Source organism: Petaurus breviceps, unplaced genomic scaffold (assembly GCF_028583685.1).
Source record: "Petaurus breviceps papuanus isolate PSGF00001 unplaced genomic scaffold, PetGlider_PUasm1.0 185, whole genome shotgun sequence".
NCBI classification, from domain to species: Eukaryota; Metazoa; Chordata; class Mammalia; order Diprotodontia; family Petauridae; genus Petaurus; species Petaurus breviceps.
Window position 1 is genome coordinate 36,525,515 of NW_027185797.1, and position 15,453 is coordinate 36,540,967.

The 15,453-nt window shown below is 37.8% G+C and overlaps 1 protein-coding gene across 1 annotated transcript; it reads right to left on the bottom strand.

Moving 5' to 3' along the window:
- Positions 1 to 384: 384 nt before the first annotated feature.
- LOC138161383 (vomeronasal type-1 receptor 1-like) lies at positions 385 to 5,267 on the bottom strand. The gene is made up of 2 exons (XM_069088209.1): positions 5,222 to 5,267; positions 385 to 1,331 (listed from the first exon to the last, which is right to left on the bottom strand). The coding sequence occupies exons 1-2, from the start codon at positions 5,265 to 5,267 to the stop codon at positions 385 to 387; spliced, it is 993 nt and encodes a 330-aa protein (XP_068944310.1).
- Between the last annotated feature and the right edge of the window lie 10,186 nt (positions 5,268 to 15,453).

Sequence of the window (15,453 nt, forward strand, 5' to 3'; positions counted from 1 at the left end):
TGAAAACCTTTTCTCAGCTATACGTCAACTGTCGGTTCACAAAGCTGTTCTCAAAATTCCATTCTGTGACAAACACAATCCTAATGCAGAATGGGAAAACAATACATATTTCAGCAATTAGAGCTCAGAAAGGTCTTAAAGTAAGAGAGGGAGGTTCACAGTAAAAGATCAGGATAGACGAAATATAAAATGTTTGCAAACTATTTTTCACACCTTAAAGCTCTATATTAAAGTTATATATGCTGATTACATGTATCATTAATGTTCTTTATAGTTTCTCCAGTCTATGATTTTGTGATGCTTTTCTTTGCTGAACTACTTCAATCAGCTTCTTAAATATATCTGCTTGTAGCACAAAAAGTAGAATTTTGGGTAGTGGAACATTCAGGGGAGAGTCTTAGATCTTTTCCTTTGGCAGTGGAAATAAAAGTAATGGAAAATTTGGGAATCAGAGCTGATAAGCACAAATGGGCTGATGGCTGGGTAACATGCTGCCAAGAGAGTTGATGTGGGCATCATCCATTGGTAATATTTATCAACTTGAAAGAGATAAAATGACAAAAAAGAATTGACTGAGTAGAAGGAGACATAGATGGTCACCAGCACCAGGATGGTGTAGGTGGCTCGAATCTCAGGGGATCTTCTTGCCAAAAGACTGGAACTGTGAATATGCTGGACTTGTCGATGGTGCCTTTGCAGGAAAAATACTAGGTAGCTACTTGCCATGATCATAAGTCCCAAACACAGGAAATCATGAATAGAATACACAAGGACAAATAAAGAGACTTTAGATGATGCTGGAGCAAAATCTGAACAGAATCCCATGTTCCACATCCTTGTGGTGTTACTACTTTCCATAAAGTCTGGCATATTCACAAGCATAAAGATATTTATTGATATGTGTAGGACCCAGCACAAAAGACAAAAGGGGAAAATGTACTTTGAGGCACAAATCCTGATTTCTGACCATATGGAACACGTAAAGGAATTAATGGTGATAGTCTGGAAACCACTCAGAAGGCAGGTAATGCTGACAGAAAAACCACGGGTCACTCGGTGGAGAAAAATCATAATTCTACACCCAACACGATGCAGGAAAATATTTAGCCCCAAATCAACCATTGTCTGAGGTACTCCCTTGGAAATAAGTACTACGGAGTTGGCCAAGGCTAAATGGAAAAAAATGGAATCTATAGGCTTCAGCTTGTTGCCAGTTAGGAAAGTGGATGTACAATGGCAAAGGAGGAAGAAGTTTCCCAGTAGACCAGCTCCTGTTTGCACGAGGAAGATAAAACCTAGGACTAAGCCAAGAAAAATAGTTTTCTCACTGACTGAAACAAAACTGTTCTCAGACTCAGAGAAAGGAAGGAAGAAAGAAAGAAAGAAAGAAAGAAAGAAAGAAAGAAAGAAAGAAAGAAAGAAAGAAAGAAGAAAGGAAGGAAGGAAGGAAGGAAGGAAGGAAGGAAGGAAAGAAGGAAGGAAGGAAGGGAGGAAGGGAGGAAGGAAGGAAGGAGAGAAGGAAGGAAGGAAAGAAGAAGGAAGGAAGAAAAGAGAAAGAAAGAAAGAAGAAAGAAAGAAAGGAAGGAAGGAAGAAAGAAAGGAAGGAAGGAAGGAAAGAAAGAAAGAAATATTGGAAGGAAGGAAGATTGGAAGGAAAGAAGGGATGAAAGAAGAAAGGAAGGAAGGAAAGAAAGAAGAAAAAAGGAGGGAAGGAAGGAAGGGAGGGGGAAGGGAGGAAAGAAGGGAGGAAAGGAGGAAAGAAGAAAGGAAGGAAGGAAAAAGACAGAAAGAAAGAACAAAACTCAAATGATCAAATTTTCAAAGGAGAAAGGAGAAATTTGGATAAAGTTCTAATAAAAATTATGCAATAAATAGTCCATGAAATTTCACGATTTTAATAAATTAGACTGGTTTAGAGATTCAAAATGCAAAAATTTACATGACAGGAAGTAGATGGCACGAGCTGGGTTATCACAGATCTCTTCTGGACAAATGATGTTTCTAGAGTAATGTATGAGTGGAAGCAATAACATTCACAAAGTTATTAGACTATTCAATAGAAGAAATAAAGCCACATCAACACTCTTATAAAAAAATGTAGAAATATCAAGTTGTTATGACGAACATAGTAACTGATATTTGCTTTACCAAGTGCTTTATATTAACTCAGGTGTATTAAATCACAACAGTATGTTGGGAATCAGTGGAGAAAGTCTATTTCCTTGTTGAGCATCACCTATAGATAGAGCACTATATTTTGGGTGGAAACAAATTGCTTTCCCATCCCTGATGTGTAACTTACTTTTTTTTTTTACTACTCATAGTTCATTGAACCAACCATTTTAGATTTAATTTGTTCGTTATATCCCAAAGACTAGGGGCTGTATTAATATTTTTCCTCTTCCTCTTCATCATTAAAATAAGGAGGTTGAAAAAATGATACCAAGACTGCATCCAAATATAATGATCCCATATAATTTTTGAGTAATGAAAAATGGCAATATGCAGAAAGGATTTTCCCCAATATTTTCTATTAACTATTCAAAGTAGAGTGTAAATTTCTTAAAAGCAGGCATTGGTGTGGTTCTATCTTTTTATCACTATCAACTAGATTTTAGTAAAATCACTTGTGAATTTCTGATTTACAGAGAAGGTCTGCCCCTAAAGAATATCTCTTCTCAGTTATCTAAGAATAACCCTCAGGGGTTGGAGTTTTCTAGGATTCTTATGCATCTCAATCTGCTATGGTCTCTGGAATAAACCAATCAATATAAGTCACTGATCAATCAGAAAAGGGATTTCCGGGGTGGCCAGGTGGCTCAGTGAGTAAGAGCACCTACCCCAAAATCGGGATGACCTGGGATTGAATCCGGGCTCTGATACTTAGCACCACACCCAGAAATAACTGGCCTTGTAACCTTGAGCAAGTTACTTAACCCCAATTGCTTTAAAAAAAAAAAAGAAAAGAAAAGAAAAGGGATTTCCTGAGAAGCTGTAACAGAGAGTAATAAGAAACAGATCTCTATCATACTGGCACTTTTCCAGAGAGACTACTGCCCCCAGGGACTCTGTCATGGACCCCAGTTGTATATGGGAATTCAGATGTCTCTTACAGAACTGTCTCCTGGCCATTGCTTTCTTGGGACTAAGTTCACCTAAGTTCAGTAAAGTGGAAAGCAAAAGAAACAGAAGTAATATGTGCTCCCAGAACTCGTGTCAACTCAGTGGGACAAGAGCTGCTGCCCAATTTTCAGATTCAGAAATTCCTAGCAAAGCCACATCACTGACGTCTAGAAAAGGATATCCATGTTGTATGTAAACTGTTTTGATTCACCAACTTTTGAGTCACTGGTGTGGCTGATTCCCTTCCCAATTGGGAGACTTTTACCACTAGCCCAGCACTCTCAGCTACACAATGTCTAGAAATAAACTCCCCAGACTTCTATTTTTTTTGAAGGAGTTCGGGCAAGAAATTTCAGTATATTCTATAAGGCACCAGAAAAGGCAGATGTGGCCATTCTCTAAGAATGGGAATGGTTTCAATGACTAATCTTGTCAATTTAACACCCGAAATTATCATTAAATAGGAAAATAGGATGGCTCAGAGAACTTCGGCCATTCTACCTACAATATGCCTGATTTGTTCAATGATCTTCCTATTTATATCACAAAGTAGAATTATAAATTTCTCAATTTTGGAAGGGGGTTTGTCTTACCTATGAAATATCATGGGTTTTTGAAAGAGAAAGCAGCAGATTTAGTTTTACAAAGTTATGTTTATAAAGATACTCATACTTACACAAATATTGATATAGTTGAACTATCAAGTTAATAAATAGAGGAAGCAAGACAGAGGAAGAAAAGAAAGCAAAAAAGAGATCTTGGAGTATTTGTACATATGTGATTGTATGTTTGAGTGTATGCCTGTCTCTGTATGTATTCCTCTATCTTGGTTTTTTACACTTCTGGAAAGAAGAACTGATGAATAAAAAAATACACTAAGATATTTCAGTTTACGCGAAATAGTCGAAACACCCTTAGAATTATAATTTGAAAATTCATATGGAACAGAAAATAATTGAGTCACTAAGAGAGTAATTGTAATCTACATTGTCATAAGTTTCTAGTAAATGGGAACAAGGCTCTTTCTATCTCCCTCTTTCTCTGTTTTTCTCTTTCTCTGTCTGTCTCTCTGTATTTGTCTCTCCCCAACCCCAATTAATACTAGAGATATAATTACAGGCTTCAAAATCTTTAAACCTTTTATCAGAAGAGCTCTCATTCTTTTCCCCCTTACTCTTGGACAATCAGAGTACTGATAAAAGGAAGTCTGTCAAAATTACTTATCCACAATACAAATAGATATTGGAGACAGAATACACTCTATGCCAAATAAAAACAAAGAAACAAAAAAGATACACAGCTTTGATCTCTTTCTCTCTCCCATAGGTTTATGGCAGAGAATATGTTATTAATGTCCTAAATTTCCATGATCAGTAGGACTATGGGAATTTCCAAAACTTGTCAAAACAAAGGAATAAAAGTGAACAAAGAAACAACTGCTTCAAAGAAAGGGTCTCTCCAACTGAATAATCCATCTCCTTGACAGATAATCTTCATTTTAAAAATCCTGTAAATAGATTAATTTATCAAATTCAAGTGACTCTACATCTTTTAATTGCTAAATGAAACCATTCATGGTATTCCTAAATCAAATAACAGACACAAGGTTAAGATGTCTACAGGTAATCTTGACTGACCATTCCAGACTGGCCATAAAATGCTCCACAATAAATTCTTTGTATTCTCGGGGTTGGGGTTACTCTGTTTATTGCTGATGGTCTAGTTTATCCTCAGAGTTTCTGGTTGAAAAGGTCACCTTAACATTGGTTTAGTCCATATTTGATGTAGCCTAGAGCCACCAGTAGAGGAAAACTTTGAAAAGTAAATAGAAAGTTAAAAAAAACCCTCAGGTTATTCTCAGGTTTACTCCCAGGAACCTGGAAAACATTTTTCTAGTAAATAATCACTTTCATACTCACCCACTCACTTCAGGCAGATTTCTATAATTTTAACTAATCGTTTTTTAATATAATTTTGGTATAATTTTTTTTGAAGTAGTATCATGCAAACACAGAGATAAAGGGAAAATGATACTTATCCAGAGGATGGAAAGCTTTGAACTGAAGCAGGGAAATGTGGCAGGGACAAGAAATCTTACCTAGGTGGTTCACCTCCATTGTACTGGTTCCATTTTTCATCCCCATGCAGACTCAAAGGAGTTGAAGTCATCTCATTTCTAAATTTTTATTAAAATTTTAACTTTGGATTCAGGAAAATACAAGGGGAATTTTCAGTCACCAACTTGATCTCTATAATGGAATTTAATAACTTCAGAGACTATCTGAAAAGGAAACAAGTTTATTTGAAGCTACCTTAGGGTGCCACCCACTGTAGAGTGACCCTCCCATTCAAAATTTGTCTTTCTGGAAAAGATGCACAGCCAATGTAAAATATTATACAGAGGTTTTGGTCTAATACTAATAGTTTTCAAAGCCCATATACTATTGGAGGAAAGGGATGATATTAGCCTGCCATTATTTCACATTTAGAAAGTAAAAGAAATATAACTAGGGAGTAGTACAGGATTTGTTCAAGTATAGAAAAGGGAATGGGAAGTTTAGAAAGATTTATACCTGCTAAATTTGCAGTCTGTTCAAGGATAGCAAAGTACAAAGAAATTAATTACGTTGTTTTTATTTTCTTCTTCTGAGGGATGGGCTAGACTACTTCTCAGGTCACTTGCCACTGTATAGCTACCAATCCAGAAGAATCACAAATACAATTCATGAGCCATTCCTGCCAGAAATTATAATTTTTGGATCTGTGACATAAAAGGGCATTTATAGGATGAAAGTGGGGTTAGGGATTCAAACTGCACCTGGCAGAATGTGTACAAGGGTCAATGAGGGCACTAGAAAAAGAAGCCTTATCAGGGGAACCCTGCAGAAGCTGAGATGGGATCCTATGGGCACTTGGACTAGGAGAAAAATCCTCCACAAAGACATTATCTCACTAGGATTCTGAGGGCAAATGTCAGAGCCTTCTTTGGAGTTCCTTCACTATGGCCAGCACAGACGGGAACTGGATTCCACTCTGCCTCCCTTTTTATCTGTAGGAACAGAGGTGATGCTCTGCATCTAAGTCCCTACCTTGAAGAATCCAATGTAGGAAGACACTCACCAGGCTGGTCTCTGCTGCTGAAGCATAGAATGTGTCTTGACCCCTCAGAGGATAGATATCAAAGGGCCAAGCAGAAGTCACTTATAGACCGAAGACTCTGTCTGCCCCCAGAGATGGGGTTATTTTGTCAGCTGCAAGACAAAGAACACTGAATTCACATAAGCCTAGAAGTGTCACTGAAGGCTTGAATTTTGTCCCAGGTGCAAATCATTATCAAATGTTTTGATGAGTAATGGTAATACACCTCATCAAGAATTACTTGCTAATTATGAGTATGATTAATTTTTTTAGTACAGCTGGGAGCAGTTTTAAAGAAAACACTTTTGCAGGAGCCCAAGGAGAGAGGGATTGTGAGAATTTGCCAAGATCACTGACGGATGGAGATAGAGGGAACACTGAAACTCAGATGAAGGCTTGCTGAGGGGCTTTCTTAGACCCGCCTGGAAACTCAAGCCATTCTTCAACTTTGTCTGCTGAGAAACTTCCCTCCCATTCGCTTCAGTCTTTCTCCTGCCATTTAGGTTACTGGCTATGACTTCCTGCATAGGGCCTTGGTATAAAACTACAAAATTAAAGTGGCTTACATCTAAGAGAATGGCTTTAAAAATGAAATAAGGATGGAATGAAGAATTATTATGAATTAAAAATTATGAAATGGATAAATTCAAGTGAAATTGGAAGGATTTTCATGAATTGATTCAGAGTGAAATGAGCAGAACAAGAGGGAGAAAGCATGTACCACAACATAAAGAAAAGCAACTTTGAAAGGCTTTAGAACTCTGAATAATATAGTTAAAGCTTAAAGCCCAAAGACTCAAGATGACCCCCAATGCCCACCTCCCAAGAGATGATGAACTTTAAATGCAAAAGAGACACATTTTTCGACATTGGCAATGGTTGCATTTGTTTTGGTGTATTGTTGATATTTGTTATGAATACGTTGTTTTTATTGTTCAAAAAATGGGAAAAATGGGAACAGCTGATAATAATAGAATGAAACAAATGACTAACTAACCAACAAAATAAAAATAAAAGGTTTTTTGGGGCAGTTTGAGGTGGAAAATTTTCATATTTAATTTGCTTGGGTATTGGTTGGTGCATTAGTGGTTGTCCATGTACCCACAGAGGAACAAAATGAAATCACCGTAGATGTATCCAACTATGGGTGCTCAGAATAGGAGCTCAAAAGGATCTAACACAGCTTGAGCACTAATAATATGAACATTAGGAATGGAGATTACTCTATATTTGCTGCTGATGGTTCTGAATGTGCCAGATTACCTTGGTGCCTATGATTTCCAACCAAGCTTTAGGTACACCATGGCACCTGGCTATGTTCAACATAGCACAACTGGGGTGGAGCCAAGATGGTGGAATAGAAGCACAAACTTGAAGTGGGCTCTGGCTCCAATCACTTCCAAAACATGTAAAAAAATACTCTAAACAAATTTTAGAGCTACAGAACCCACAAAGTGACAGAGAGAAACAAATCTCCTGCAGAAGGCAGCCCAGTAGGCCAACAGGAAGGGGCTGTCACAGTGCTCTGGAGGCTGAGGGCAGTCCTGGTGATCCATGTGGTTCTGGCCTCAGGGCGACCCCAAACAGTGTTGGCCAGAGCTTCAGGAGAGTGAATCACCAGCAGCTGTGGCACTTTCCAGATTTCTCAACCCATAAAAGCCAAAGAGAAAAAAAGGTCAGTGGAAACCTCTGCTAGAACCCGGTGACCTAAGAGCATGGTCTGGTCCCTGCTCCTGAGGCAAGAGGTGGCAGAGGTTCAGGGGCTGCAGCCAATGCTGAGTGGCTGCTTCCAGAGCTTCTGGCCTGTAGATTGTAGGGGGACCAAGCAACCATTCAAAGGGTAATCACTCTTTCTTTTACCTGCTTGGTTCTGGGTTACTGTCTTGGGCAGTGGTCCTGGGGTGAAAAACTCCAGTGTGCCAGTGTGGTGTCTGTAGGGGGGACACCCTCCTTAGACCTCTGACAACATCTGCAGAAAAATTCCACTGATATGGTAAGAAGCTCTCTCCATTCTGTAAACAGAGTTCTACTGAGGCAAAGAGCTCAAAAGTCAAGTCATTAGCTGGCAATATGAGCAAGCAGAGGAAGCACTATCAGTCCATAGAAACCTTTTTTGGAGACAAAAAGGATCAAAACATGGAATGGGAGAAAGACAACAAAATCAGAACTCCTGCATCAAAAGCCTGCAAGAAAAATATAAGCTGGTCACAGTTCATGGAGTAGCTCAAGAAGGATTTGAAAAATCAAGTAAGAGAAGCAGAGGAAAAAATGGGAAGAGAAATTAAAATGCTGCAAGGAAATAATGAAAAGTGAGTCAGTGTGCTAAAGGAGACCCCTCAAAAATACTGAAGAAAATAACACCTTAAAAAATAGACTAACTCAAATGGCAAAAGAGGCCCAAAAAGCCAATGAGGAGGAGAATGCCTTAAAAAGCCGAATTTTCCAGAAGAAAAAGGGATTTCAAAACCTCACTGAAGAGAATAATTCCTTTAGAATTATATTGGAGCAAATGGAAGCTAATGGCTTTATGATAAATCAAGATAGTATGAAACAGATGCAAACAAATGAAAAAATGGAAGGAAATGTGACCTATGTCATTGGAAAAAAAAAAAAAAACCACTGACCTGGAAAATAGATACAGGAGAGAAAATTAAAAAATTGTTGTACTACCTGAAAGCCATGAAAAAAAAAAGCCTGGACATCATCTTTCAAGAAACTATCAAGCAAGATTGCCCTGATATTCTAGAACCAGAGGGAAAAATAGAAATTGAAAGTATTCACTGATCGCCTCTTGAAAAAGATCCCCAAAAGAAAACTCTTAGGAATGTTATAGCCAAATTCCAGAATTCCCAGGTCAAGGAGAAAACATTACAAGTAGTCAGGAAGAAATCATTCGAGTATTGTGGAAACACAATCAAGATAACACAAGATCTAGTAGCTTCTATATTAAGGGACTGAAGGTTTTGGGATATGATAATCTGGAGATCAAAGGAGCTAGAATTAAAACTAAGAATCCCTTATCCAGCAAAACTGAGAATGTTTCAGGGGAAAATATGGTCATTCAATGAAATAGAGGACTTCAAAGTATTTTTGATGAAAAAACCAGAGCTGAACAGAAAATTTGACTTTCAAATACAAGAAGCAAGAGAAGCATGAGAAGGTAAACAGGGAAAAGAAATCATAAGGAACTTATCAAAGTTGAACTATTTACATTTCTGTATGGAAAAACAGTAATTGTAACTTATGATACTTATCTCAGTATGAGGATAGTGAAGGGAATATATATGAATATGTATGTGTATGTATACATACATTTATATGTTTATATAGGAGGGTGTATGTGTTTATAAATACATATGTGAGTATATATGTGTACATGTACACATAGAGAGGGAAAAAGATCAGTTGAATAGGAAGGGATGATATCTAAAAAATAAAATTTAGAGTTCAGAGAGAAATATAATGAGAGGAGATAGGGAGAGATAGAATAGGGTAAATTATCTCATATAAGAGGCAAGAGACAATTTTTAGAATGGAGGGGAAGGACAGGAAGGCAAACGGGAATAGGTCAGCTTTACTGTCATTGAATTTGGCTTAAGGAGGGAATAATATACATACTCAATTGGGTATCTTACCCTACAGGAAAATAGGGGGAGAAGAGGATAAGAGTGGGGATAATAGAAGGGAGGGCAGTTTCGGGGGGGGGGGTGGATAGTTAGAAGCACACACTTTTGAAAAAGGACAGGGTCAATGGAGAAAATAGATGGGGGATAGGATGAAGAAAAATATAGTCTTTCAAAGCAATCTACTATGGAAATGTTTTGAGTAACTACACATCTACAATCTATATTGAATTGCTTATCTTCCCAGTAGGAGTGGGTGACAAGGGAAGAAGGTAAAGAATCTGGAAATCAAAGTTTTTAAAACAAATGTTAAAAAATGTTTTTTACATGCAACTGGGGAATAAGATATACAAGCACTTGGTATAGAAATCCATCTTGCCCTACTAGAAAGTCAGAGGGGGGAAATGGGGAGGATGTAATAGATAGCAGATTGGGGCAAGGGGTATTCAGTAAGATCACTATTTTGGTGTGGAGGATAGGGGGAAGACAGGGAGAAAAGTTATAACTCAAAATCTTGTTGAAATGAATATTGAAAATGAAAAATAATACAAAAGGAAAAAGAAAAAAATATTGCACAACTATTTTTCTACCAAATTTAATTGACTCTTTTCAAATGATGGATACTGTGCCTGATTCTAGGTCCTCTTGAAATAAAGTTTGTCAGTGAATTCATAAACATTGTTAAGACTTTCACAGTTGTTTCTTTTTTATGAATAAGTTATTTTCACCTCTATAAATACCCAAATTATCTATAAAGAATGTATGAAAAATGATACTATCTGCATCCAGAGAAACAACTGATAAATAAAAGTATAGAATAATTTTACATATCTGGTGGTAGCCATTCCTAGGGAAGAAGGAGGGAAAAAAAGAAAACTACATAATAATTTTGCTATAAATTTGAAAGGAAGAGCAAGCTGTTCATGGTAGATCTACAGTTTCATATACAATCATTTTTTACTGTGCTATTTCATGTAAATGCCTGTTTTATTCTATAAATTTAAAATAAAATTTAATAATGATCCTTTAAAAGTATTTGTCATTGTATAAATATTCTGGTTCTCACTTCCCTCTATTTAGTTCATTTTGTCTAGCACTTTCTGAACTAGTTTTATGCCCCTTTTTTCAGTGTAATAATATCCCATTATATTCTTAAATCACAATTTATTGAACCTTAGATTCCATTCTTTTTCCTCTCCTCTCCTTTCTCCTCTCTTCACCTGCCCTCCCTTCTCCTCTCCTCTTTTCTAGTCTCCTCTCATCTCTTATCCTCCCCTCTTCTCCTCTACTTTAGTTTCTTTGTCTTGCTTTGCATTTTCTTCCATATATTTCTCTTTACTTCTCTCATCAAGAAGTGTTTTTTTTACTTATAATTATTCCCCTCCTCTTAAGTGACCCCTACCCATTCTTGCTTTTTCCTCTTGAGACATGTATTTCTACATAAAGCTGTTTATGTTTTTGTTCAACACAGAAAATAGTAAGGTTCCGCTATTCTCATCTCTCTTTTCTTTCCTCTAACATTGGATATTCCTTTTCTTATTAACCCTGATTACAGGAAAGAGCAAATTCCACAACTTTCTTCCTTTTTTCACTAGCGTATTCCCCACTTTGTCATCCTTTTCCTTGTTCCTTTTAAAACACTCAGTAGTTAATCAATTATCCCAATTCCTCTGTTTGTTAATTATGTCTATGTCTCTCTATACCCTTTGAAGATATTAAGGTTCTGAGAATTTTATTTTTCCCCTATTAAATTACTAGAACTACATCATTCAGATTCTGCCTTTGAAACAAATCAGTTCACATTTCTGTATTCACTCCACTTTTATATTTGTTTTTCAAAGTTTCTGCTTTTCATGAGAAAAGTCCTTCATTACACTTCCAGGTAACATGAATAATATGGCATGCTAGATATTTTGTCTGATCCCCATGACCACTCAAACCTCTCCAAAATAGAAATTATTCTCCAGAGATAAAGCATCTTCAGCTGGTTCCATAGCCTAGGACACCAAAAATCCAAAAGAAGATTAAAAATCACAGATATTGGTCAAGATGGCCGAGTAGAAACAGGGCTTCTGGTGGGCTCCAGCTCCCACCACCTCCAGTTCATGTAAAAGGTGACACTGAACAAACTTTGGAGCTACAGAACCCACAAAATGAAAGAGAGAAGCTAACCTCCCACTGAAAATATCTGGCAGGCTGGCAGGCAGCACCTAGCGCAGCACTCCAGGAACAGACCCCAGCCCAGAAAGAATCCAAGGTTTTAGCCTCAGGGTGGGCCTAACCAGCCACCCGCTAGAGGGACTTCAGATCACCAGCAGCTGTGGCACTTTCCAGAATTATCAACACATAGATGCTAAGGACAAAGTGAGAGGTCAGTGCAGAATGGACTTTGGGATCCATTAGTTGGGAGTGTGGTCAGCCTTTATCCACTGGAGGGAGAAGCTGCTTAGGTGCTGCAGCCTGCAGACACCACCATGTAGCAGCTTCAACTCCTAGCCTTCAGACTGTAGGGGGAGCAAGCCACCAGTCTTAGGGGTAATCACTCTTGCTTTAACCTGCTTGGATATGGATTGCTGTCTAGGGTGGAGGTCCTGGGGAGTGTGACCAGCTTGCCAGAGCATGTGGAAGCTTCACAGAGGGTACCCAACTAATACCTTCAGCCACTGAGAAAACCCCAGCATTTGGTCCGAAGCTCCCCTGTATGGTGACAGAGTCCTACTGTGGCAAAAATCCAAAAAGTCAAGTAATTGAGTAGCAACATGAGTAGGCAAAGGAAGCAAACCAAGCAGAGCAATCCAACTTTACACTCCTATTTTGGGGACAAAAAGGATAAAAGCATGGAACAGGAAAAAGACAGTAAAGTCAGGACTCCTGCACCAAAAGCTTCCAAGAAAAATATGAGCTGGTTACAGGCCATAGAGGAGCTTAAAAAGGATTTTGAAAATCAAATAAGAGAAGTGGGGGGGGGATTGGGAAGAGAAATGAGAATGATGCAAGACAATTATGAAATGACAATCAACAACCTGACTGAAGAAAATAGCACCTTAAAAAATAGACTAACTCAGATGGCAAAAGAGGCTCAAAAATGCAATGAGGAGAAAAATGCCTTAAAAAGTCAAATTTGCCAGATGGAAAAAGAATCTCAAAAGCTCACTGAAGAGAATCCTTCCTTCAGAATTAGAATGGAGCAAATGGAAGCAAGTGACTTTATGAGAAATGAAGATACTATTAAACAGATCTAAATAAATAAAAAAAAATAGAAGGCAATGTGAAATATCTCATTGGGAAAGCCACTGACTTGGAAAATAGGAGAGATAATTTAAAAATTATTGGACTACCTGAAAGCCATGATCAACAAAAGAACCTAGAAATTATCCTTCAACGAATTCTCAAAGAAAATTACCCTGATGTTTTAGAACAAGAGGGAAAAATAGAGATTGAAAGAATCTACCAATCATATCCTGAAAAAGATCCCAAAAAGAAAACTTCTAGGAATATTATAACCAGGTTCCAGAATTCCCAGATCAAGGAGAAAATATTGCTAGCAGCCAGGAAGAAACAATTTTAATATTGTGGAAACACAATCAGGATAACACAGGATATGGCAGCTTCTACACCGAGGGATCAAAGGGCTTGGAATATGATATTCTGGAGGTCAAAGGAGCTGGGATTAAAACCAAGAGTCACCTACCCAGCAAAACTGAGTATCATGTTTCAGGGAAAATATGGTCATTCAGTGGAATAGAGGAACTTATCCAAGTTGAGCTATTAACATTCCTACATGGAAAAACAATAATTCTAACTGATGAAACTTTTCTCAGTATGAAAATAGTTGAAAGGAAGAGAAATATATATGTCTATATATGAGGGTATATGGGCATATGAACACATGTGAATGTGTGTATATATGTTTACAGGTATACATAGATAGAGGGCACAGGACCAATTTAACAGGAAGGGATGATACTTAAAAGGTGTAATTAAGAGGTGAGAGAGGAGATGGGGAGAGACAGAATGGGGTAAACTATCTCATATAGAAGAGGCAAGGGAAAATGGTTACAATGGAGGGGAAGAACAGGAAGGCAAAAGGGAATGGGTCAACCTTTTTCTCAATGAATTTGGGTTGGGGAGGGAATGAAATGCACACTAAATAGGGTATCTCACCCTACAGGAGAGTAGGGGGGAAGGGGATGAGAGGGGGGATGATGGAAGGGAGGGCAGGCTGGGGGGGGAGGGAAGTTGGCAGCACCCACTTTTGAAAAGGGATAGGATCAAAGTAGAGAACAGAACAAATGGGAGGTGGGATAGGAGGGAGGGAAATATAGTCAGCCTTTTACAATATATCTATTATGTTATTGTTTTGCATTAGCTACATGTGTACAACCTACACTGAACTGCTTATCTTCCCAGTAAGGTTGGGTGACAAGGGAGGAAAGTAATGAATCTGGAATTCAAAGTTTTAAAATCAAGTGTTTAAAAAAAAAATATATATATATATATATACTATTATTAATACTATTTTACATGTAATTGGGAAATAAGATATACAGGCACTGGGGCATAGAGATCCACCATGCCCTACTGGAAAAGTTGAAAGGGGTATGGGAGAAAATATGGGAGAGAGCAGATTGGAGAAGGGAATATCCTGTGGGACTGCTATTTTGGGGCGGTGGGTAAGGGAAAAATGGGGAGAAAATTTGTAACTCAAAATCTGGCAGAAATGAATGATGTAAATCAGAAGTTAATAAAGCATTTGAAAAATGGGAAAGAAAGAATTGCAGTGATTCCAATTTTGTGGCTTTATACTTTTTCAAAATCACAGGGCCTGATACCCCTATATTGACTCCCCCCAAATGATCAATAACAAGAAATGGCCTTTATATTTCATTAGGAACATACCTGAATAAGGATATAACTTCCTTCAGTCTCTTGTAAAGTTTTCATTTCTGGAAGACATTGTAATTCAGTCAAAAAAGTAATGAAGGGGTGGCCAGGTGGCTCAGTGAGTAAGAGCACTGGTTCCAGTGTCGGGATGACCTGGATCAAATCTGGGCTCAGATACTCAGCACCACACCCAGAAATAACTGGCCATGTAACCTTGAGCAAGTTACTTAACCCTGATTGCTTAAAAAAAAAGTAATGAAGTTGGGGGTCTTTTGCAGCAGTAATTTTTAATGTAATGTCTCCTTCCATGTGTGCATTGTGTTAAACTGTTTTGTCATGTGATTTCTCTGACCACATTAATCTGTCTAGATATTGTTTGCAGGGAAGCAAGAACAAATATCTCTAGAATCACCTTCCTCCACTCTTCTCTAAGGAGACTTTGATTCTTTTCCTAAAGGGAAGCATGAGGTTGAGATCAGAGGTTGGCTAATCTGCAAATTCAGAGGGAGTATTGGGCTACAATTAGATCTGTCTTCTCCTTTAAAGATTATTAATCTAGGGGGAGTAATTTTTAGTTGTTCTTCTGATTGTTATCTCTTAAACAGAAAAGACTGTCCCAAGTCATTATTCAGGACTGACCTCCTTTCCCACCAGATGCCAATTCCACAATGTGTATGCATAAGAA

Excerpts from the sequence above, each read along its gene's own strand:
- LOC138161383 (XM_069088209.1), bottom strand. The coding sequence starts at position 5,267 with ATGGGGATGAAAAATGGAACCAGTACAATGGAGGTGAACCACCTAG. Across the intron at positions 1,332-5,221 it reads AATGGAGGTGAACCACCTAG|TCAGTGAGAAAACTATTTTT; the intron begins GTAAGATTTCTT and ends GTTTTGTTTCAG.